Source organism: Chlamydotis macqueenii, chromosome 7, assembly GCF_036417535.1.
Source record: "Chlamydotis macqueenii isolate bChlMac1 chromosome 7, bChlMac1.mat, whole genome shotgun sequence".
Classification (NCBI taxonomy): Eukaryota; Metazoa; Chordata; class Aves; order Otidiformes; family Otididae; genus Chlamydotis; species Chlamydotis macqueenii.
The window spans coordinates 23691846-23718440 of NC_141562.1; the positions used below are offsets into that span (position 1 = coordinate 23691846).

A 26595-nucleotide genomic window follows, 5' to 3' on the forward strand; every position below is an offset into this window, starting at 1 on the left:
GAAACTTGCTGGAGCGATAATACATCTTCTAACACTGAAGTTTTTCTAGACCATATCTACCAGGCTTTTTTGTAGTTCCAGACCAAGACAGACAAAGAAAACATACATAACTTTCACACATAAATTGACTACTGTTTAAAATTTAATTTTCTTGTTCTTAGGTGTGAACAGAACAAAAGGATGTATAAAGAAATAAATTCAAACAGAATAAGCAAATTGAACAGTAAGAACAATACATTTCACTTCTGATTGAACAGCCTCTTTCTAACAAGACTATGAAGCTCTCCATCAATGGTTGAAAATAATATTGATCAGAATTAGGTCTCAATTATTCAGTTATCCTAAGAAGCAGTTACAGACAAGCTCAACAGAAAATACTTTCTGCTAAGCCATTAAGGAATGTTTGCTATGGGGAATGTCCTGAATTATCTAACAGACTAGGAAATTAACAGTTGGGAGGAAACAAGTAAAGATATCTGAAGAGAAGCAGCATATCCTTTCCTGCTTCTAGGAGCAGGAAGAAAAGTATTAAATTGAACTGTAAGAAGGAAAAAGTTCAAACACACCTACCATAAATGTGATGATCTTTCTCCATTTACTACCTGATAGAGATTCTCCAGTAATTTTTCGTCCCAGTAGAGGTCACAAAACTTCTCACAAATTGTAGCAGAGAACATATCAAATTTAATTTCCTTTAAGTTTAAAATGAAGTTACCTTGTTTAAAAACAGAAAAAAGAAACAAGCAAACAAACAAAAAGAGTGAAAAAAGACATTATTAGCAATATTCTTACACATCAATGATAATAATACACAGAAGAAAATGTACATACCCATATCAAAAACTTCAACTCCATTCTCTAGATAGCCATCAAATGAAAATTCCTCTTGTATAAGATGAACCACTTTCTGTAGTAAAGTGGCACTTGGGCTGTTCTGTTGGGGCAGGACTTCAACATCAAAGAGATGAGAATTGTCTTGATTCACCGAGGTACATGGTGTGTGTTCTTGTTCAGTGAAAATACTGTCTACGCTGGCAGCAGACTCAATTTCTTGGCAGTTGGTTTGAAAAAATGGGTTACTTTTATCAAACTTGTTCTGTGTACTAATAGTCTCACAGTTTTGCGTTTTGCAAAGGGAGGCATCATTTTTTTCTTGCATGCTCATTTTATAACTTGCAATAGTACTTGAAAGTAGCACTGGCAAACTATGATAGCAATCATAAGCAATTCCTGAACGAAGAGGCTTATTTGGTATTTGCTCTGATACAGCTAAATGTACTGGCACAAATGTCAAAACTCTTTTCTCTGAGTCCCGTTTGAGAATGATGTTATTTATATGAAGAAAATTGGGAGATGTAGGGCAAGCTAGGGAGCTTGGAGGAACTTCAGATAAAATGCTATTTTCCTGCAGAATATGTGAGGAATCAGTAACTACAGTAGTAAATGCATTGCCTGACTTTTGCTCTTCTGAAGATACCTGGGATGACTGGCCTGGAACTTGTAAATTGCACTCGAGTATTTCAGGTGCATTTTCAACAACATCTGTGTTCTCCGCACCACAGCTTTTAGAGTCTTCTATATGTCCTGATTCGTTGTAGTTGATGTATTTTTCTTTTCTTGTTTGTTTTTTAAATTGCTCAGAAACTGGTATGTGAACCTCTCTGAAAAGGAACAAAGAATTTTTTTTGAGGACAATTCCAGTACATTTAATGATGCAGTCTTAAGTTTAACTTATTCTGCTTTAGGATATACTAACTTTGTTATAGTTGCATCTTGTTCCAGAATAATAGGCTTAAAGTGAGTTGCAGGAGAGGTGAATGCAACAGGTAAAGTAGCTTTCTCATAATTTAGAGAAATCTGGCATGGTACTGGTCCTTTAACTGCTACAAGTTTACTTTCACTGGTAATAGGCACAAACCCTAAAAACAAAAACGCAGTTAGAAAGATGAACAATGTGTTAAATATAAATGCAAGGTAAATAACAATCAATTTAGATTAAAAAAAAAGTGTGTACCTGACTGAGAAAATCTTACATGAAGAACTGAGCTAGAGAACATTAAAACAAAGTAGACATGTCAAAAAGTCTCACTGCTTACCTGAAGTTGACTCTGAAGGGTCCATTTCATGGCTTTCATTTTTAAATTCAAAAGCAACACGATCTTGAGAAGAGAGTACTTCTTCCTCAACAACCTAACAATAAAAATTAAAGTCCAAACTGATTTTATTAGCATTTTCTTTTTAAAAATTCTTCTCAGCACACTAGTTAAAAAAAAAAAAAAAACCAACAAACCCAAAACAATGCCATATAAACATAGAGTTTTAGGATTTTCAATTTCTGTAATCTGCAAAGCAGCAACCTAGTCATGCTGAGGTAGAGAATTAAAACAAATTACACTCAAAACTCTAAGGACTGGTAGAACTGTTTGGAAATCTTGATAACCCTCTGTTTCAAACCAAAACTTTTAGATAATCGAAGTTCTGAACAAAGTCAGTTGCATGGATTGACTGAATGTAGCATCAACTACATATTCTGTTCTGATATGAGGGGTGGTAAAAGAAAGTGAGATAATGAGATTAAGTCACTGGTTCTTATTTCTGAGCTCTCACCCATGCAGACTGTGAAGTCAGAGCACCAAAATCAGGACACAATCCCACAGCAAGAATTAGAAAAAGAAGCAATACTTAAAGACTACTTGAAACTTGAAAGAGAGAGAGAACAAATTTAACTATACTTGCAGGAGCCAAAAATCTTACCGGGATACAATTTACAGAATTCATGGAAAAAAACAGAGAATTAAAAAAGGTGGCACTCTTACCTTACAGGCAGATGTATTCAACAATGCCAAAATATTTTTGCTGTTTATACCTTGTTCGAGTAAATAACGATTGCATGTCTAAAAAAAAAAAAAAAAAACAAAACCAAAAAACAAACAAACAAACAAAAAATTAGTAATTTTCAGTCACTAAATCAGTTTTCAATCAAGTGAGGTAATCTTGGACAAGGACAAAGTCAAGGTAGTCAATTAAAAGTAATCTAAGTTTAGGGAGTCTTATAAACCTATTCTGAGTAACTTATTGACATTTTAAATACAAATTAAAAACACACCCCTTTGTGTCCCTAGGGAGGCAACTTTAAAAATGAACCCCAAAGTGACTGGTTATCATTTAATTAGGTATCAGTCTATTACAAAAAAAAATTAATATTTTTATACTCAAATCACTAAAATGAGACTTTAGACACAACTAAATTTCACATAAAATTGCTTAAATCTAGTAACCTTAATTGCATCAGCTAGAGAAGGTCTTTCTTCAGGATTTTTTCTTGCCATATCCAGCAGAAGTTTCTTAAATTTTCTTGGCAATGCTAGTTTGTGACTTGGTGGAACACTGTATTTTGCAGCCATCCACAGGACTGCAGCAACACCATAAATGCAGACCTATTGGTATATTGTAAGAGACAGAAAAAATGTAAACAGATAAAAAAACCCTTCCAATTCCAGTAAATCATCCAAAAGTTCTTCTCATTCCTTGCAAAAAATGACAATGAGTAGAACTTCCAAAGTACAGATCACATTTGGCTTTTGAAGATGCTGATGAAAATCCCAGCCCATTTCAAAAACTAGCTGTTACGCATGCATAACCAATAATAGTAGCTAATTTTCTATTGTTGGAGCAACAGACATAATTTGTCTTATCCTTTATCTAGGAAAATTATTCCTGAAAAAAAGTGGGTTTAGAACCATTTTGAAGAATTCCTTTCTCATGCAAAAACTTTGATTGCTGCAAGCCATAAAACCAGCCACAATTTACTGAAAAAAGTTCATGATAATTCAGCAAGTAAATGGCACACAGTAATTACAAGCTAGCCAGTACAAGTCATATTGTACAGAGAAGATTACACTTATCAGAAGAATGAGGTACTGTATATTTATTTTAGCAATTATTGTTCTACCTGCAGCTGGACCAGCTGAAGGTGCCATGATGAGGGACCTTGAAAAGTACTTGATTTTCACAAGCTTTCTTGTTTTATTTGAAGAATGACGATTTTCAGACAGAGCCAGATTTAGTCTACTTTATGCTTAGTTTACGTAGGTTAACATGTGCTACAAAGGCAACTTTGGCAAAGAAAGCATTATGCTTCTTCACATTGCCTCTGAAAGATATAAAAAGGTTCAAGGGACAGAAACCTAAGTACAGTACTAAATAATGTGGTCCTATAAACCAATGTTTTCTAGCGCTCTTTCGAGCAAAGTGAACAGCAAAGAACACAACGTAACAAAGAAGTTCACTATAAAGAAAATAACCTACGAACCATTTAAACTGTTAAACAAAAGCTACTAATAGGTACAAAAGTATTTGAAATAGGAAAAAAGTAGCTCCATCAAAACAAAAACCAGTTTCTTCTTAGGCTGAGAATTCCAAGAGATCAATGGGATCACAATTTTAAACTAAATTTATTTTTTTTTAGGAAAAGCTTGCCATCCAATCCAACATATCCTTAAAAAAAGCTCCTTTTACTGAGGGTACAGTTACTGTGACTGGCACTACACAGTCTTGATTCCCATACCATAATTCTAACTAAATGTTCATAACAACCAGAAAGTTATATAAATATCAGAAAAAATCCCCCAAACCAGGTCAGCTTCTTCTATATATTATGTAGAAAAACAAGGAAAAAAGATTACTTTCAGATTTTCTAAAGAAAAAGAATAAAGCATAAAGACTTTAGGATTATTAATTCCTACTGTCTGGTGAAACTGCTGTATTATATTTCAGGGTTAGTTTAAGCTTCTGAAGCCTTTGAAAAACCTGCACATCGGATCAAAGCAATTTAAGATGAAAAAGTAAGTTTAAAGAAGAAGATATATAAACATCTTCTAGTTGCAGATTTTACAGAAAGCCAAACTCTGTATTTAGTAGATTTTTAACAAAGATTTTTTTTTTTTTCTGCTTCATGACTACTATGTCTAACTGTTTTCCTGACTCTTTAAAATCAATGTGGTACAGTTTGGAATTAGAAGCAGTTGCAGTGAAGACAAATACTCACCTGATATTCATGAACTTTTAAATCATCTTTGGTCTGAGAGCTCCTTATGGCTTATATCTACAGCAAAAAATAACTCTAGGAAAACTGTATTGGTAAGAGACATAATTCATAACCTTCCCATAGTAAAAATATGCTGATAGTGATATTTTTATCCAGTCTTCCAAATGAGATTAACATTTGGGCTTTAGCCTAGACAGTCTAAAATACTGATCTTAGTGTGACCTCTAGAATGTGAAAACATGATTTCAAAGTCTGTCTTACTGCCACCAAACTGAAAATAACCACGCCTTATGGAAAACAAAATTGTTACTCCAACAATTTTGGAGGGCAAAATTATTTTTCAGAAGCAATTAATTTTATGGGAGATCAAGATATTAAAAAAAAAAACACAGACAACCAAGAAATACTGGGAAAAATGGGAAATATTTTCAGAATCTTAGAAGAGATTAGCTTTCAAGCAGCAGAGGGATACAACTGTCCTTTGATAAAATGCGTACCAACCTACATAACCTACCACATTACCTTCTCAATATCCACATCCTCTTCTTCAATTTCAGGAGCTAAATAAAATACATCACAGGTTTCTAATGAGAAAAGAAATCAGAAATAAAATGTAAGATATCTGCTTTCTTCTCCACTCCCTCTCAAAAAGAAATAACAGCACAGCATGTAATGTATTAGTTTACCTTCAGCTTTTGGAGCAGCAAAGAGGATACTTCCATGACAGTCAATTAGCACGGAGTCCAAACATAAGATCACTGCAAAACAAGACATAAAATGGCAGGTATCTGTTATTGTAACTATTTGACACTAATAAAAATAAATTAAATAAATTTCAAAAGAATTTGCAATGTCAGCAATTACTCTACGATAAATGATACTGTAAATAACACTAATGCTAGAACAGATACCACTCAATAATTAAGAGACAGCAGATGCATAATCACCCAAAGCAATTCCTGCAGAACAAAGACAAGGAAATAAACCAAAATGAGATCACAATAAATAAAAGGGCTTAGAATCCTACAAGTTTATTCTCCTTAAACTCAGCATTGAAAAGGAAGGCCAGGAAAGGAACAAAACCAAAAGAAACACAACAGCAAGATGTACTCTACTCTTCTTACAAGGTACCAACAAAAGGTAGTAAATTTATCTTAAGCATTTAATTTCTACTCTCTTGCCTCCTTCAATCCCACCAAAATAGAGGGTCATTATCATTAGACAGCCAAGACATACGTGGCCAGATCCAGAACTCCTCTAGGTGGGGTAGGATATGGTGTGGAGTTTTGCACAAATAGTTACAATCACACGCTCTCCTACTGAAGAAGTGTTACGTAGATTGGTATTCGCAAGGCCCTGAAATTTTCCATAGTTAGGAAAGAAACTTCTAAAACTACTTGAAATGATCTGAGATCTGAGATCTTCAGGAACTTAATATAATGAGATCATATTATATAAATTCAATAATGAAAAACTTGTGGTAACGCTGTGTCTACCTGTTTGATATCTTTAAAGCACACTGTAATTTAATGTGTCTCAATATAATAAGCCAATTGGCTAGCAATGTAGTCCTGCCTTTGTAGGCCACCATCAAATACACTGTTTTCTTATTAAAAACAGAGTACTAGGAGAATAGATTTTTACATTAAATTAAATAAGAGGTTAAAACATTACATTTATTGATTATTAAATAAAATACTAAAGAGGTCTACGAGTAAAACAAATAATTATTTATCATTAAACAATAAATTGAAGAGGTCTAAGAGAGAAAAATAAAGTAAGAAAAAAAGGAAATAATCCTTTGCTCTGCAAAGCACATCTAAAGTCATTAAATTGCTCACTATGCTTGACAGAAATAAAGGCTTGCCTACTACCTTCAATAATATTTAAGTTGGACCTGAACTACGTGTCTCGAAAAGCAAAGCTTTCCCAAACTGGAATCTTTCCTAGTTATGCCTGCAGAGGCAGCTCTCCTGAGGACTCTTCTGCTTCTCAACAGTTAACGCCTCTGGCCCTGAATCTGCAACATAGTTCAAGCAAACCAGAACTCAGTAAGTTCAGTACAACAGATAATTCTCACCTGGGTTGTCTAAACTGCCAGTGAGCAATATGTAAGCAACATCCCCTGATAAGGAGGAATTAAGTAAAACCTCAATGAAGGGTACAAACAGCTTTTGAAGCAGGATTGAATTAAAAAAAAAATAAATGAAGAAGCTAGCCCTGGGGTATGTTTTCTTACCAAGATAATTCCTGTTTAGGATAGTGAAAGAAGTGTAATCAAGGAAGGATTTGGAGGAAAAGGCTAAGTAAATAAATAATAAATAATCCAGCTTGTTCCACATTTCATATACTTTAACTATGACTCACCAGCTACCAATCTTACTCTACCAGTATTAACAAAAATGATATTTTAACACTTTATATGATATCAGCTTCAACTTTAATAAGTTAATATTATTCAATAAGAATGCTGAGAGAACTTTATGTCTGTGTGTGTGGGCAATGAAGTAGTTAACAGCACTGTAAGTCATTGCATAATGCACAATTGCTTTCAGAACAGGGAAGGACTCCTCTGGCAGAAATATTCTAAATCTGAAAACAATATTCAGCTTCAAGGTAGTTTTATTTGTCAAATATTGAATTTTAAGTAAGGTGCGTTCCATTTACATGGAACATGGTTTGTAGCCTGTAAAAGTGAACATAATGATACATAAGGTTCAGGTCATAATTCAGCCTTTAGTATCTTGAAGACTTACGCATTCTGGGTGCATATAAGTATAGTAGCAGCGGCTGACTAGGCATACCAAATTAGAATCTGGACAACTATGTGCAGTTTTAAAACTTTCACAAACATTGGGAACATTCTATGAAGCTGAAATAATCCTTCTGTTGTAAGGTATATAAAATACTTAGTTTTAAGGGTAACATTGCTTAAAGTGCTCAGAAATCTCAATTTATGGCCAATTTCCTTTTTAGCAGCTCTGTATCATAAAAGATAAAACAGCTGAAGCTGAAAACCAAAAAGAAACAGTAAGTTTTCTGTACTTTACTACCCAATTGTTTATATTCAGTTACAGACTTCAAACTTATCCCTGTCCAAATCCTCAAAAGTGGCTTTTTAAAATCAAGGAAAAGGAAAGGTAGGGTGGTGGTGGTGGTAAATTCTGCTCTGTTTATCAGAAATGCTACACATTAATTATTGATATAAGCTAAACCAACATTCAGAATGCCTATGGAAGCTTAGGATGGTCTTCTCTCAAATCATATACAACAAATTCCAATTCTGTCAAAGGCCAGTTCCCCATTCCTCTCTCAGAATTTGACTTCTGATATTTCTTCTACAAACTGAAGCATAGGGAATGTGTAAGGAGTAATGTCAGGACAAGACCCTGTCCACTTTAAACAAACAAAGCCCTGTACCGTCAAAAACAGGTGAGGAATCATTTGTCACAAAGAAATCCAGGCAAGAGAGGAAATTTTATGTTTACATATATATAAAACTTATTTCCTCCTACTTTAAAGATACAAGTCCCAGGCACTTTTCTTAAAAGTCACAGTACAGTTTCTCCATCCTCAAAATGTCTAAACACAAACATGGCTTCACTGCTTGAACTCCTAAAGATTAGTTTCGCTCACAAAATCCATGAAAACTCAGAATAAAGAGAAAATACATTCTTATATATAAGGAAGAAAACTCCAAATTTAGTAAAAATTTTGAGTCATAATTTAAGAGAGTGAAGATATACTGCTTTTTATTTTTTCTGTACACAAAATGAAAGTCAAGATATCTTGCATCCACAGACTAAAAAAAATAAATTAATATAGTGAACAAAAACAACTAAGCAAATATTTTAAGATAATTAAGACTATACCTGGATAATCAATGCAAGTCTGCAGAGTACATAAACACTCATGACATAATGCCCAGAGTTCATAGTCTTTCAGAGGTTTACCATAACAGGACAACAGGAGTTTTAGAGAGATCCACTGCAAAAAAGAATGAGGATGTAGAAAGTTATTAAAAATTATCACAAACCAAAAATGTTTACTGATACAATTAAAAAGTAAATCCTAATATACAACACACTCACCTAAAAAGCATTAAGGTATTTATTATACTTGCCAGTAATGAACTAATAATGCTTCCTATTGAAAAAGCATTGCACAATTAGCTGTATAAATGAACCAGTAGTTTCTTAATTCCACAACAAATGTGTAATTCAAGTGAGATTTCTGTGAGAATTGAAGAATTTCAGGAAGTGTGAGGTGTTTGGAAGTTCTTTCTTATCACGCTAAGGAAAGACTCTTAAAATGTCAAAGATAACACACAATTACAGAGACACCATTGAGACTTAAAAAACACAAAAATCCAAATGATTACCACCAACAAAAAAAATTCCACATTCAAATCCTTATTTACCCGGACAGTTGTGTTACTAGTCTTACCTTAAAGATTTCATCAACATTTCTTGTTTTTCTGTGAAAGATGTTAACAATATTGACAGAATTAATGACAGGTTTATTTGAAGTTCGAGCACGTCGTTCTGGTTTTAATCACTGGCTGCTCAATTTGTAGTAACAGCATTTGTTTTTCTGACTATCCATTTAGCTTTTGATACCTGGCATAATATCTTAATGGGACAAAGATACTACTCCATGGAAACTTACTGTTCTTCAAAGAATCCGTGTTTAACATTTTGCAAGGTTTTTTTTTTTTGCGAATATAAGAACTTGACATTGATAGTACTGCACAGACACCTTCGTGATGAAGCTGTGCTAACAGAAGAGCTTATCACTACTAGTGGCTCTTGACATCAGCTGGACTTCACGATCTCCATTCATCTACCAAAGGAACAGTAAAAACTTCACTCTAGGCAGAAACTTCTGGGTTAGAGCAGACCCATCCAACTATTTAAAAAAACTGTACAGTGCATTTTCTTTTGCATATACAGCCCTAAGATAGTAAACCATCTCTAAATGTCAAGGCTACGTTGGGGAAAAGAACTACCAGAAGCAATTCAGGATTAACTGTGGAGAAAACCCAAAAGAAAAGTGGAGCACAGGAGACAGAAACAAAAAGTAAACCCTCTGAGCTGTTCCATTGTTTTTACAGACACCTTTACATCCCAATCAAAGTTTGTAAAATCTAAATAACTAAGGGTCTCTCTCACACATAATGTAGTACATCATTACATTTGACAAATCAGTCTCTGCACTGTCATTTGCTGCAGTCAATTTTTCATGATCCTGGCTACACCCTTCAGTGAGGCACTATTTGGATTTTATCATAAAATATGTAATGAACAGACTACTGCATTAACTTTCATCAAGATCAAAAACAGAAATAGCTTCCTTGCAATCTCTGGGGAGGAGAAAAAGAACCACATTAATTTCTGTAGCTGAAACTTTGCTGATATTTTAATTTTCACCAGAAGAGCTTCTCAAGGAACGTTAATACTTTGGGCTCGTACTGTTTAAATATTCCTTGAAGGTGAACCATATAAACTATAAATTTTTAACAAAAAAAAAATTTGCTCTACCAGCAAACACGTCTTTTGATTTACTCTAAATGTTTTACAGTCTACCTATCTCCAACATACATAAAAATAAATCTGGTGCTTTTATTCTGCTATTCCCCATTGTGGCACATCACAGAAATTAGTAACTTCAGCATAGACAGATTTGAACCCAGGTAATAAAGTTAAGCTTAATTCTCAAATTTTGCTATCACCAGCATCCTGGAGTCTAGAACTGTCTGATAAAAACAACATCAACTACACAGCAGAAAGGAAGAGATAAGATAGTCAAAAGAAAGAATTAGTCTAGAGAATACTCAAAATAGAGCTTCACATTGTTGACTGATTACTATCCCTGATCAGTGCTGTGTTCCCTCCTCCATAGCGTCCTGGTTCTCACATGCCTCAAATGTCTTTGCTCACAGACACTTCACAATGAAAGAAGCAGCCAAGTCTTCAAATTCACCCTGCACAGCTGACACAAATGGAGAGAAATCAGGAGAGAAATTCCACAGACTGACTAGAACATTAAGAAGCTTTTGGGATTTGGGAATATTTTTATAATAAGAACACACCATTGCCACATGTTTCTCTGTAAGAGAATCCCTCCTCTTGAAGTTTATGTCCCTAGAGGCTCTAAAAGCTGCAGCAGGGAAAGATGGACTTCCTCTATTGCATATACAAATCACCTCTCACTTCAGGAGAAGGTGATGAATGGCTACCAAGGGTAAGAAGAATTTCTCACTAAACTGGATACTGAAGTTAGTTGTACAGCAGAAAGCTGAAAGGCATTTCTCATCACTTGTGCGTAATCCACTCTCTCTAGAGGAAGAAAGAAACGAGAGAAAGAGATTTAAGCACAGCAGGAAAATAGGAGTAAACCCTAAGAGCAGAAGCAAAAGTTTATGATTAGAAAGCAGAAAGTGTCAATGACAGATAACAAAATAGAGGATGAAAAGGCACCAGAAACTGAAATTCTGTTTCAGAAGAAAAAAGCATGTAGGAAAAGCAAACCTTAGCAGAAGCGAGAATCACTGCCTTCCACAGCATGGCCAAATCAACCCCAGTCAGGAAAAAGTCTGCAGTCCTATTGGTGAACTTTACTTAAAAGGATGCCTTCATTGTTTCTTTCTGGCAAGTATCCTAAAGAAAGATTAAACTTCAAATATTGCTAGCCAGTATTCATATACCACTTGTTCTCCTGTGATACTAATAACTGACTGCATTGCTATTGTTCCTTATTATAATTCAAGTCTCTCCCCACCCTATCAAATGATCATTTTTATTCCATAATAAAAAAAAAAAAAAAAAAAGCCACTGGAGAAGGTAATTCTTTCAGTGTCCTAATTATTCCAAATGCTCACCTTCCTATACCAAAAAGACAGAATTCTGGAAGACTTAATCTGAAGACTGAGGGTTCAGACCAGCCGGGGACTTGTCCTTCTATCTTGTAAAAGTTATCCAATATAGTCAAGGTAAATGATAACACGTTTCATCACACATTTATATCTGATGAGAAATACATGCAATTTGGCTACAATAGTTTCCAAAAGAAACTGTTAAAAGGCAGTTTTTATTTAAGCCTCAAAGCAGGTGTTTATCCCAATGTACATTCAAAGTCCACTGAATGTGTTTATGTTTTGGTAAACATTTAAGTGTAAAACTCTTATTTAGGCATCTGTCTCAGATTTGGTTGTTTTGTTTTTTAACACGTAAGTCTCCGATTCATGGCTATTACTATTTCCTACAACTTCAAAAAACCCCATTCAACCACCAAGAAAAAAAAAATCTTAAGTGCTGGAAAACATATAATTAAAATTCTTATTCAAATTGCCTACAGCATGCATTGTTCCTTAACTATCTGACACTCTAGCAAAGCAATCTCAAGACAACTGTTCAGTACCCATAAAGCCTCAACATTTATTATTACCAGTGAAATTGCACTAAAGAGCAAACAAAATTATAATCCAGTGCCTCTTCCTGCAATTTTTTCTTCATATTCTAAAATAGACCTTTTCATAACAGAAATTATATAACCTAGTTTTTAAAATAAAGAAAATGGTTTTCACAGCACAGAAATTGACAGAAGATATGAAAAAGCCAAGACTGATCATTGCCTATAGCTATATAGTGGTGACATTTTATTCTATGTCAAAAAGACCACATTTTAAACTTCACTTGTTGAAAAAGTGATTTTTTTTTCTTCAGTGCTGCAAAGTTAATTTAACAGATCTTTTATTTCATTGTTGGTACCAGAATTTTAAAATCAAACTTTTCAGAGCATTCAGACTATGCCAATATACTACATTTTCTAAACATAATGCTGGCACATCTTAAACAGCTAAAACAAGCAAGATTTGCATTATTCTTTTCTTAATAAGTACTATTCTGGGAATAGACAACTTTGCTTTCCCTCAAGTGTTATTTCCCCAGTGTTCAAGAATAATTCTCTAGCTACATCGCTTTTCACTTCTCTCATGCTTGACTGGGTATAAATGGCCAACAGAAAACAGGTGTGTATATGCCAGATTCCCATTAACCCTTCCCATGTAAAGCAATAGCACCTGAATCACATAGAAACATTTAAAGGTATTAGAGATGAGACACACCTGATTGGAATAAAATTGGTTAGAGAAATAAAAGATCCCCACTCAAACTTGAAGTGAAAAATATTTATTCATGGCATGCAAAACTATAAAAATTACTAGGAAAACCCTCACAAGATACATTGCAGTAGTCAGACAAAAGCAAGCAAATATTTTTAGTAATGCTTCCTAGCAGTAAAGCACACAACATTAAGAAGCAGTGTTGGGGTATTCAAAAATATTGTCTACTGGAGAAGTATTATTGACAGGTAAGAAAAACTGTCTGTTCTCCAGAATAGACAAGGTTGATCTTCAACCAGATGGGATTGCTATTGCATGTTCTCTAAAGCACAAGAAATATTTAAAGAGATGCTAGAGATACTATTCTAAGAGCTCTATTTGCTGCAATCATGCTTATCTTTTATAGAAAACCAGTGAAAGAGCAGCACTGTAAATCTTCTGAGGTGTTTTACATTTAGCACAGAAGATAGAAATCACATTTAGTTGGGGCTTCACACTTTTTGTGCTTTTGCAGTAAATAAACTCTTTGACTCAAGTTTTAGCTTTTTAGCTTATATTAAAACAACCAAACATTTTTAGGTATTTGGTAAAATTCTGTCACAGAGAAATGAAAAGGAACTTGAAAGTGTACAGAGATATCAGTTGTAACTTTTTCACATAAGGGATAGCATATATGGCTTTATTTTTGCAGTTGTCAGGAGGTAAGAGAGACAGGAACTGCTATGCTTCAGAAGCCTGAGCAATAAAATCTGTTTTCCAGAAGAGGGGAAAAAAAAGCTGAAAAAAATATATATAAAAAAATCCCTCCCCTAAGAAGACTTCTAATACAGTGTGCCATACAGTTCAATGACTGCTGAAAATGAGTGACCCTCCTTCAGAAAACAAAGATAGATTACTGGGCTAGAAGCTCTGCATTCAGAGAATAGACAACCATTTCAGAAACCTAGGTGTTGCTCACAGATGTTGATATATTTAAATGCTTTTTTCTCCCTACAGCAGTTAAATAACCAAAGAGATTTTTTTTTTTCCTTTTTTAAGACCAACGTAGGATTTTATCAAACTTTAAAGAGCACAATATTTTCTATGTGGCAGAATATGAATATTTGCTAGAATCGTTTATTAAAATAGAGCATGAGTCTATGAAAATCTTTCTTCTACTGAAAACATAGCTATAAAACTCTAGTTTTATAGATAACAACACCCTGCTGTCTTCATTTCAGATCATATGTATCATGACACTGCTCATTAGGGTAACTGGAATAAAGTTACCTTTTCTAATTCACTGTGCTTGTCCTGTGATTTCAGTGGGAGCAGGATAACCTCAGTTCTACTAAGAGCCTACTTACTTGGAAGAATGAAATTCTGTTCAGGCTGAAAGAACGCTTTATTTAAACTGATAAACTGTCCAATGAAAAAGAGGATTTCAGAAGAACGGCAAAATAATCTGTAAACATATTTTGGTTTACTTTTTTGTGTGCCAATCTGAAGTGCAGTTGCAGGAAAAGCAAATAGGACTTCTGTTACAGCTTTTAAATCATGGAAGAATTTTGAGAAACTAATTCTCAGCAAGATTATTTTCTTGAAAGTATCTCCATGTACCTAGACTTAAACTGTTGTCCCGATAACCCAGTAAGGACAGAATATAGGTCTTATTTCAATAGACTTTTTCTTCCTTAAAGATGAACCCCTATCAATACACATAATTTATGTTCATAAGTGATAAGGAGCTTATTCTCCACATCTCTCTAGTTAACACAGAGGCCTAAATAAGCTCACTTCCACCTCAAGGCATGTGACTTAAGTGTGGTATCTTTATTTCTTGCCATGGAGGGGGAAAAAAAAAGCAAAACAAAACAAAAAAAAAATCCCACCCCTAAACAAACAACCCACCCAAACAAAAAAACCCAACAAACCACCTTCAGTGTTTTTATAGTGGTCTGATGGCCTTATCATAGCCATCCTCTGCATGACAAATGAACTCCTAGGTTTATACAGCTTAGCAAAAAAAACCAAAACCAAACAAACAAAACCCAAAAAACCCTGTCCATTCAGAAAAAGAAGAAAAAAATAAAAGAAAAAGATTTGCACATGAGTTGAAAGACAGTTGTTTCTGTTGCTTGAATACTAAGACATATCTAGATTTATGTATACTAACAAGCTCTCTCACAAGTCAGTGAGTGCAATGGGTATGATCCTTGTTAGAAGTACAAGCACATCTACCAAATGAAGCAAGTTAATGTAAATCCAGAGTAACAAATGACATAGCAAAAGCAGAAGACTTTGTAACGATTACAAATTTGACTATTACTCTCCACTGTCTTCTGAATATGTAAGGTTGCACGGTCTACAGCAGAAAGAAAAGAATACCCACAAAAGATATGTCTACAGGAATTGGAGAAGAGTCTGAAGAACGAACCTGCAGGATTTAAAAACTAAATAAAGGACTCAATACGCACACAATAAGTAACTCCCTCAGAGAGCAAAATCATGCCACGTGGTACTTATCCATATTTACTATCCTCCTGCACTACAAATTTAGTGAGTGCATGTTATTGAGGGGAGAAGAGACAGGAAAGGGAAAAAAACCGAACAGTTAGAACAGAATATTCAGTGCTGCATTAATTTTTTTTAGCTATGATGAACCGAAGGATCTTTACATACTTGACAGTCCTACGTTACTACTACAGTGGAGGTGCTTGGGCAAGGTGAAAAGAGGGATGGATGCAGACTGAAAATAACACTAGATGCCACTGCATGGGATAGCTGGAAGACTGGCTATTAGGCAAGGAGAACAAGGCTGAGCTGTCACTAGACAAGTAAGCAAAAAACCCAACATCTTCACCAAAGCGTAACTTCTGGAAATGAAATGTGTGACGTTTGTGCTGCTCATTTTTATTAAGTCACAGCAAGGCTGAAGAAATATCAGCCATCCTGCATTTTTAGCCAGCACCTCTCCTATCACATGGATTTGCCATGTGATAGGAGTGCGGCATAAGAGAAAATCATCTAGTCAGAGACCAAACTTGTCCACCCTGAAAAGACATAATTTGAGCAGAGAAGACACCATACTACACTATCAACAAATTCTAGTAGACTAATACCAGGTCTCTCTCTTATTTTGCTATTTAGAAAGATGAAATTCTTGAGACAACATATCCATCATATTGTGCACATATTTGAATTCTATCATGAAATATACATAACAAACACAGAGGTGGTTATTTAAGAATATGGAACAGATACAGCATACGTACAATTTTCAAAAACTTAAATGCACACGTAGATTAAAAAAAATTTAAAGAGTAGAATTTTTCACCTCCCGAAGCCGATGGGATATTGCCATTGATTTCAATGAGGTCAGGTTTACAGGTCAGGAATTCTACAGTTTTCATAAGCACCTGGGAGGCCCACTGCAAGGTAGTTACCTTTATGCATTGACAGTAATGTAAAGAGTTAAAAAAAAAATCTACGTATGCTTTGGTAATGGTCTCTTACAAATGTAATCAACTATTAAGTATGCTGCTCTAACACATTAGCGAGAATACTCCATTTGGAAAAAAAAATTAAAATGAAAGTTGATTTTGCAATAGCATGAATTTCACTGTAGCACTTTACTTTTAAAGAGGAAAGAAGGATCACCATGTTTCCAATATTAACTCTTAAAGTATGCAGACTAGCGAAATTTGATTTTCCAGGATGCTAAAGGCAGCAAGGGGGGAAGCAATCACACAGTATTTACGTCATTTCATCTCCACATAAGTGACTACAGCAACTATATAATGAAGACTTTATTTTTACTACCTGCTCATTACTTTTGATTTCTGACCCTCTGCCTCCACAAAGATTATCTTCATTATTGTTTGCGCTCATCGCACCGTTGCTTAATTCTGGAGACCTAATTAGGTTTGATCCATATCTGTTCCCACTGGGTTTTGTCGTTAACACTGAAGCCATCTGGTTAAAGTGTGGTAAAGAATTTTCATTTGACCCTTGAAAAGTTTCAGAAGAGTCTTCCAATGCCATGTAATTGTCTAGCATTTTTGCTCCAGCAATTGATCGATTTGGACCTTTTAGTATATCAGCTGTACTTGGCATTTCAGAGGTAGCATCAGAACAGTCATCTTCAGATGAAGAAAAACCTATGTTTTTACCATTAATAAGTGACACATGTTCTTCTAGGTTCATGCCAGACACCTGTGTGCATACACACGGAGCTTCTAAATGAAGATCATTAATCTGGTGATTCTTTGGTTCTAGTTTTGGTGGACTACTAATATCAAATGAATTAAGATTTCCCTTTGAAAAAGCAACCTCATTATTATTGTCTAGAGGTAGTGACTCTTGCGTTAGAAAGTGTTTTTTCCTAGCTAGTGGTCCACTGTTGGTTACAGAAGAAAAAAAGTTATTTGTATCTGCAGGTTCAACTGGTAGCTTTGGAAAGGTTTTAATTTTTCTCAAAGAACCTTTCTTAAAAATGCCATCTCTCTCCAGGTCAGTAACACATGATTTTATATCCAAAGAAAAACTAGCAAAACTGTCAGTATACACTGCATGTTTGTCCTCCTCTTTGCTCTTTGTAGCTTGAATTGCAAGTTGTGAATGTTGAGTTTTCTCATTTTCCAGATCAATTTGCATTTCCTTTAAACCACTTCCTTTGCCAGTCACCATAGTAACTACAGAAGAGTCCTTATGACAGGTAGCTGTCATGTCTTCCACTGCAGACGAATCACCTGCTATGTTGTTTTTCTCATTTGAATATAATTTAGATCCCAAACTTCTCTGACACATTCTTCCTTTCCACATGTTATCACAGACATCTAGATGCAAAAAACAGATGCTTATATTAAATGTGTATTTAAACCTTCTATTCTTTCCTAGTAAATCTTTATACCGCTTTTTCTGCCTCTGCTGTTACATATCTTCCGTGTGTTACACAAATTACTTATTTCTAGACAAGTCACTTTTAATCATAAAGGATACTCTATATGTAATGATTATGTTAAGAGTTGTACGTCCCCTGCTCCCCACTCCCAATCCACAAATATTTAATAATGAATTTTTGATATCTAGAAAAAAAACCTATTACAGGGAAGTATACAAACATAGTATTTTAAAAATCATTAGATACGTCAGGCAATCTAAAATTCTCAACTAAATACATTTTAAAGTTACCTTGAGAAGCACCAAATGATTCAATTGAAAGAACCCTTCTTCCAACAGCAGACAGGCTTCGACAAATATTACTTGATGAAGCAACCTTCAGTTTTTCTTCACATAATGACAAAATGCTCTAGAGAAAATTAGTGTTAAATACTTATTTAATAATGAATAGATCTGTGAATTTTTACTAAAGTGAGTCATGTTAACTCACAGTACATCTGAATTTATACGATGCTACAAGGGAGGTCTTTGTTGTGCTGTTCATTATACTGTGTGTTTCTATTATGTGGATGAATTAACTTCTTATTTTAACCACAGGCTATCATGAAATTTTTTAATACAGTTTAAGTTCCAGCCTACAGCTAGAACACTAAGAAAAAAATGATAAAAATTAATAAACTTAAATGTTATCCTCTATGAATAACACACTGACAATGTAAAAAGCTAGAGTGGATTATTTTTTAAACAGCCAGTGATTCTCTTGAATTAAATGACATAGGCAGGATGATGACTATTTTTATTAACAAAATTACATTAAAAGTAAATCCTGAATCTTTTAAAAACTGCAAAATACAAATATCTAGAAAGCACTATTCACAATTAGAGAAAGCAATCATTATCAGATCACAAGAAGAAAGTTTTATACATCTCTAATCTGTAGCCGGAGCATCATTTGATGCTATTAGCAGTGGTCTCACACACAGTTAACTACATTCACACATTTAAAAACCTGTCACCATGAGCAGGAAGTAGAAGAGAGCTGCCTCTCCAAAAGCATCCCACTGTTTCCTCAGTAACTGTTCCTAGATAAACACTGATATGACCTCATACAGCTCTGAGGAGCTGCACTTACTTCCCCATTAATCTGCTCTACCACTCTTCCACTGTTGCAAGTGGAAGGAAGAAAATGGCTCTGTTAGTTCATGTAACAGATTGAGGAAGGACATGAAAAAGTGAGACAGGTACCCGGCTGCGTTGGAGTCTAATGAAAAGCCTAGAAAAGAGTATGGGTTTTCCCTCCATACAGCTCCCTCCACTCCTTTCCACCAAAGAAAGGGCCCAGTGGAAAAGGAACGGAAAAGAACAGATAGTCACAAAGTGACCTTCGCATATTACCCTAAACCAGCCTTGATCAGCTATTTTTGGGCTAATGTAAGTAGCCAGCAATAGCTTTCAGGGACTACAGACCAACTGGAGATGATAGGGAGTGCTATACAATCCCTTTTCCTGACTATGCTTGAAAGGAAACAAATAAGAATACAGGAGCTGATCAAGAAGGCTCTATGTCGGGAATGGTCTCCTGCCCCGGCAGTCCTCAACTAGGTGAGACAATATTATTTGCTGCATAAAAATGAATCTATTAATTCTTCTGTTGCAGCATTCTTTCTGCAAAGTATTGATTATAGGTCTTATACCATTTAGAATATACACTCTCAGCTCAGAAGAAGAAAAAAGAAAAAACAAACCAAAAACAAAAAACAAAAACCAGAAAAAGTAGATAGCTCTATTCTGAAGTAAAAGAACTGAATCAAAGTGACATTTGGACAACTGTTACTCTCTGGCTACAGTTTTAAAGTATGCAAAACCAATGCATTAAAGCTAAACTTTCACACATTAATGTCAAATAACACTATATTAGGTAACCAACATTTAGAATATAAATTATTTGAAAACATCTTGGGAAATCCACATATCTTCAATTTTTTTCTAAAAATCAAAGGTAAAATTAGAGGCTAAATAGAATAAAACACAAAAACAGTTAAGATATCTAATCAAACACTACTAAACATTTAAATATTTACAGAAAAACTAGCTAGTAGTAATGCTTTGAACAACACTGCTTTGAACACGCCAAGGAACAGAGTTTTCTTGGGGCATGGCTCCCTCCGTCCCCTTCTTAAATGTGATCCAAACGTCATTTAAGGCACCACACGAATTTCACAGGACAATGCCTGTGCTCCTACTTTTAGCAAGCCTCTCTCTGTAAGCTGAATACTAAATGGGAAGAAACAGTTAATGAGAAAATTTAGATCCACAAGTGTATTAATCCAACCTTCTTAAAAATCTATTAACTTTAAAACATTTACATCTGCTTTTCAGGTTGTATCTCCCTTAGAATAGGAAGAAAAAAAGAATTTATTTCTTCCTATTCTTCTTTAGCTCAGTCTGGGAAAAACCTCAGCTTTCTTGCAAAATATGAGCATACACATATAAAGACCATCTCTCTACTTATGAGCACATATGCAGAAATATTTTTGTCATTTTTTTCAAACAGAAAACTACGTAGGGCTGTTTTACCTCAATATCTGGCCTATTTTCAGGACTCTCTTCTTGCATTTGCTCCAGTAGCGTATGCAGATCTTGCCCAAATGCTGATTCTGTCTCAGGTTCTAGTATATATTCTATTGCTGCTTTCAACGTTGCACCCAAAGAATAGACGTGTGCCTGCAGAAAGTTTGTTTGTTTGTTTTTAAAAAAAAAAAAAAAAAAAAAAAAAAAGGCATTAGACATGCTACCAATTCTCTCTCTCGCCAAAAAAGCTCTCAGATCACAATGGATACAGCTTACACTGTTTTCCTTTTAAACTTATAAGGTAACACTTTACTGGAAAGGCGGTTTAATTTAAAGAGGAGGAGGAAAACAGGCTGCAGTCCTGCTTTGGGGGAAATGCTTGTGGCAAACAAAAAGAAGCAACCCTTTGGGATCCAGCTAGAACAATTTTTCTTTCTCAACAGTAATCTGTGTTATAATTCCTCATCAGCTATAGTTACATATAAAACTGTGTTTGTCAAGTAATATTTAAATTAGAAGCATGCTGGGAGATTGAAGTGGCATTCCTCTTAGCGGGGGGGGGGGGGGCGGGGAAATAATTAGTGTGACAAAAAACTTTATATATAGCAGTATTTTGTAAGTGCTATCAAGCCTTGCCTCAAGAAAGCAAGCAGAAACAACATAGCACAGTATCACTTATCTCTGAAGACATTTATGAAAGAATTTTAAGAAATACTCCACATTTGCCACCTCTGCTTCTCTTAAAGCCCACAACCTCATGATAAGCTCCAATAAAAACAGAGGTGAGCCAACAGCCTTCTTAAATCTATTGCTAATGCATTAGATTTACTATGCAACACAGCAACCACTTAATTTTAGAAGTTTTCTACTGCTTTTTAGGAGGGGAGAGGAAAAAAAAAAAGTGAAGCCTTTTCAGATGTGCTTTAGTACTAAAGCTAACTTATCCATTATGGCTTGTATTTATATTTATGTTCCATTCAGAGAACATAATTCAGTAAAATTTATTTATAACCGAGACTTTAAGTGCAAGTTTGTGTAAAGATTTCAATGGTGATGCAGTACAGCCAGGAATTCAAGTGTACTGACCACTGTCCTCTCAGGTTTACAAATACATACATAAACAAAAGAATGACCAGGTTTGTACATTAAATCTGGTTGCATTAATGCATTTGCTATATGCTTTATTACTTTTCACCCTAGAAAGAAGACTGACTCTAAGGTCAAAAGTAATTTCCTCCCTCCATCCCCCCAATTTTCTCATTAATGCATATTATTGTTTCTAAATTGTCTGAGGAGGAGGAGATGACTTGTTCAGCAGGTATGCATATATTTACTTTCTAGTGAGACAGGGCACCTACACAGAGGGGAGTGCAACACTGCCTCATGAAGGAGCTGTGTGTATGGCTTGGACAGTTCCACTTCTCCCCCCTCCTTCATGCCTCCCTCAAATGAAGAAAGCATAAACTACTGCTGACTGCTGGATCTAAAGTCTTAATTTACTCTTGGGACATATCAAGATTAGGGCAAAGGTCAGAAAAAACAAACCATATGCCATCTAATCTAAAAAGAAAAGACCAAAAATATTTTTTGCAAAGCAGTAATTTCAGTTTCAACTTCTATGTTATACAACTTCACCACTAAGCAGAAGAGGTAACTGAAGACTTTTGTTTTTCTCTTGAGCATCTCAGAAGAACTCAGATAGGAATTGTTACATTTTTTTAAATTTTGATTTAGCAGAAGAATGAATACCATTAATGTACTCCAAAAGTAAGAGTTACATCTGCCCCTGTCCCACACCTTGCCCTCCCTTAAGCTACTGTAACTCACTTTGTGGCAGTAGCCATACTGAACTACACTGTCCAGACTCACATGACTTTTTTTTCCCCACTAAGACAAACCAGACTATACTGTAAACAGGATATGAAACTATGAAGCCTGAACACAAGGTGATGGGAAGACAGTTATTTCTTCATACTTCCTGAAGTTACCACTACCTCCACCCACACTTATTTCAGCTGCAGAAAATTAAATCTACCCTGGATTAATAGAGCTACTCACAAAAGCAGTACAACTCCTATTAATAAATGTTTATAGAGAATGATGGTCTTCCAATCCACACAAGTTAATTTGCTATAAAACTAAATAGGTATAAATCAAGACCTTTTAAAGACTGCCTTTTAAAATTTAAAAAAATAATCTAGATTTGTACTTTAGTATATTCCAATCTGTGGAAGAAATGTAACCAAAATTTCTTCTCCAACATCCAAGAATTTATCAAGATTTTAAGGCTGTTTTTTTTTTTTGTCTGCAGACTGTTTCATAAGCTTTTGAATAGTGAAGAGGAAGTGTAGAGTGTAGAACTTTACTTTGATGTTAAATACTCAGTTTCAGTAAGCTATGTCATTTTGCATTTCTCAATGGACAGTAGAACAGAAAACTCAACATAAAGTTGAAAAAGAACAAGGAAACAAATGACAAACTCTTAAAAATACAACACAGCTCCATTTAAAGAACTTTTTGGTATAAATGTAACATTGTACTGTGGTAGTTTAATATACTGGATACTAGTAAGTTACTCAATGTATTTGGTATGATCTGCAACAAGTGACATCACTTCTGTTCCACAAATTTACGTTAGTAAAGGAATAAATTCATCACTCCTCTAAGAGCCGAGGGGAAAAAATCATAATGTACAAGTTATGGATGTACACTACGCACACCAAGCAATGTCAGAATACCAGATGAAACAATGCTAACATCAGGAACGGGTACAAGAATTGCTTTATTAGGAAAGTTTGCTTTTATACTTTAACATCCACTATGAAACTGACACCAAGTTTCACTGATAATAAAGATAATACATTGCTTGCATGCTTTTAAATCACGTGGCAAAAGCAAGCAACACATTACATTTGTACTCTATCAGCAAATCTTTCACATCTATTTATTCAGTATAGTGTTCTATTTATAGAAATGCTAATGTTAACAAAAGCAGCAGCTGCAAAAAAAAAAAGTTAATCTACTTATCCATTCTTGGGGTGGGGGGAAAAAAGCCACTAAGACTCAGCCTTCAGAAACAGATAACGTCGTAACACTTGGCCTCTCCTTAACAACTCAGATAAGGGACGCGCTGTAGCCATGAAGTAAAAAATCAAAACCAGTTTACCTCAAATTGTCAACTTACTTGATGTATTTCTTTTTTCCCTGCTGGCATTTAGCAAACAGAATACTTGTGGGAAACTCAGTGAGCTAGGATATGGATGGAAGAGATTCTTTTTGTTCAGTTCAAAAGTGGTATTTCACATGTGCCTACAACATCACTTTCAAAGCTATTTTGTCATTTGGACATTACCTGTATGTTTAAGCCTCTCCAACAGATATGTGTGATTCGTCAGCATCTGAAGTGTCTATTCCAAATACACAGTGCATAAGAATAAACAAAGAGTTTCTCTAGTCTTCTCTCAGTAGGAAGTTTATAAGAAAAAAAAAAGTATTCCTTATAATACAGAAGAATAAGGAAGCATACTTGAATATAATCTCATTATATACAACTCAAATATCAACTTCAAAAGCAGGACAGAAAGATGAGGAAATTTACTTTGAGGGAATAAAAAGTTTGCCTTTTGACAAATTTTCTTCATCCACATAAGGACGGATGTGGACATTATAGGACACAGGAAAAGGAATGGCAGAACAACATATTATCTCATTTTGCTTTTTCCAATTAATAATTTCTGTTTCCTGTGGAGTATAGCTCATCCCCTAGTCTGCCTTTAAAAGCACAAGTCTTTGAGATGCAAGTGGACAGGCTTCCACTCCCTCCATTTTGCTGTCCTGTTCTAAAGTTCACTGCATCTTTTCTTGTACAAGGGAAAGGCCAGTCTCATACTGAATAAAGAAATAATTTTTTTCCTTGCACTGAAAATTGTTCTATTGGAGATACCTCCCTTCCTCTGACACTCAGGAAAGCCAGTTTTGAAGACAGCCATTTCAATCATCATAGCTTGTAACTAATTTCTTATGTCAAAACATTTACTGGAACTTTTCAACATCTTTTCCAAATTGAAACTTTCTTTAATGTACATCCCTTTTTAACTTTCCCCTCTCCCGGCTCCCCAAACACCACCACTTCCACAAGAAAAAGGGGAAAGAAAATCCAGCTTAGATTTCAAATTCAATTAATTTCCTGAGCTGGTAGTAAACATAGTTAATATGTAAGGTATTCCCACATAACCTTAAAATCTCCTGTCTGAACTGGAGGAATGAGAAAACGAGTTTGTGATCATCCACTAGGTGGGGCGTTCCCCAAGTTTATGCATCAAATCTGCTTCTACTTATCACACCTTTTAGGCTTAGGAAGAAAAATTCACTTCCTGGGAAAGGAGAGCAAGACGGTAAATGCAGTAAATAAAGCAAATTCGTAAGTATAAAATACCTACTGCTCACTAGAAGGGACTGCTCTCAATGAAAACACTCCTACAATTAAGCTAAGATGTTAGTACATTATAAGGATAGTAACAAACAGGAAAGGGCAGCAAGCACCTTTTCTCCTGGAAGACAAGAAAAAATTGGTACAGTATTGGCAGTTAGGAATTTTCTTAAATAATTAAGAGGGTTTTTCTTCCGTAGTTTCTGCAAAAACCTCACTTGTTTTAAATCTAGCTAAGGAGAATAGTTTTTGAATTATAGGAACTTTTGTATTACAGGATAATAATATTAATAGCTGACAAACAGCATGCATTTCAAGAAAGATTAAAAAAACCAAACAACCCAAAACAAAGCAACCTCTTCACAGTTCCTAAATAGACCTTAACTTAAAGGACTAAATGTAACTTGTTACAAAAAATATATATATAGACGGTGAATGGCAAGACTGCACTACAATATCAGCTTTAAAAAGGATGGGTGAAAAAAGAGAGGAAGTCACACTAGGAGACCAGTTCTCCAGATCTGGTCTTAAGGGAGTACATCTACTCTTAGCCCAAAGGTAGCAAATATAACAAGAACTGTAAGCAAAATCATAATGGTATGCATCACTGAGAAGGCCATCATGGAAATAACGTGTCCTTTAAAAATCAAAATGGCAACATGAAGAAAGGATCTTTGAGAAAAATCACAAGTATAATTTGAGGTCCTGAAAGTCTCCCTTTCAGCAGCAGGCTAAGGGAGCTCAGATATCTCAAAGAAAAAATTGAAGGTCATAATCATACAAGTAGCTTCACACCAAGATAGCTTCTAATACTAAAGTAGTTTCCAAGACACAAAGGCATAACAAGACTCAAAAGTAAATAAAAATAAAAACATAAAAATTCAAAAGGTGAAGATACTACATATTTTTAAAATGTCCAGGCTAGGTACTGGAAGCACTTACCAAGCGAGAGGACAGCTTCTGCCATAATGGTAAGATTTTGTATCATGAGTGAAAAATATTCAAAAAGACTTCTGTTAGTTCCAGTCAAAAGTTACTTGGCTTGCTGCATGCCATTTTATGACCATTTAACACTATGGGAAGTGAAATCAGAGAACAGTAATCATCTGCTCTAGTTTCAAGATCTGCAAATCAAAAGATCAGGAGAGGAAGTAAAAGCTTCAAGCCTACACACAGAGTGTGACAGAGGCTCTGTTGTATTACTGCTTGGCAGAATTAAAGAACTAAGCTTCTATAGGAACTGATACTTGCAGACAATTACTACAGGAAAAAAAGCTGACAAAAGAGCTTTTGAATAGAGACTGCACAAGCATTTAGCATATTGCAATTACAAATAATGACCATTTATATTTTGTATTGAGATTTCACTGAGTTCAGAAATGTAGGTCTTCAGCAGAACTGAAAAAGACAGACCATAATTGAACTAATACTTCCTGTAATATATTCCTGACTAAATAAGAAGCTACAGGAATAATGTAAGACAATTATTGGGTTTGACTTTTATAGATGACCCTTATTTTACCTTGCAGTTTTTTTTTTTTTAAT

General features: G+C 34.8%; 1 protein-coding gene across 1 annotated transcript in view; it reads right to left on the minus strand.

Annotated features, from left to right (window-relative positions):
• The window catches only part of KNDC1 (kinase non-catalytic C-lobe domain containing 1), a 62385-nt gene that overhangs the window by 18646 nt on the left and 17144 nt on the right, over positions 1-26595 (minus strand). Inside the window, exons 4-15 of the mRNA XM_086751981.1 lie at positions 20628-20774; positions 18342-18459; positions 16971-17986; positions 8920-9034; positions 5734-5805; positions 5570-5631; positions 3279-3437; positions 2817-2894; positions 2097-2190; positions 1757-1919; positions 832-1661; positions 571-715 (exon numbers count right to left, since the gene is read on the minus strand). Coding sequence (XP_086608107.1) covers positions 571-715; positions 832-1661; positions 1757-1919; positions 2097-2190; positions 2817-2894; positions 3279-3437; positions 5570-5631; positions 5734-5805; positions 8920-9034; positions 16971-17986; positions 18342-18459; positions 20628-20774 — 2999 coding nt within the window. The remainder of the gene's footprint in view (positions 1-570; positions 716-831; positions 1662-1756; positions 1920-2096; positions 2191-2816; positions 2895-3278; positions 3438-5569; positions 5632-5733; positions 5806-8919; positions 9035-16970; positions 17987-18341; positions 18460-20627; positions 20775-26595) is intronic.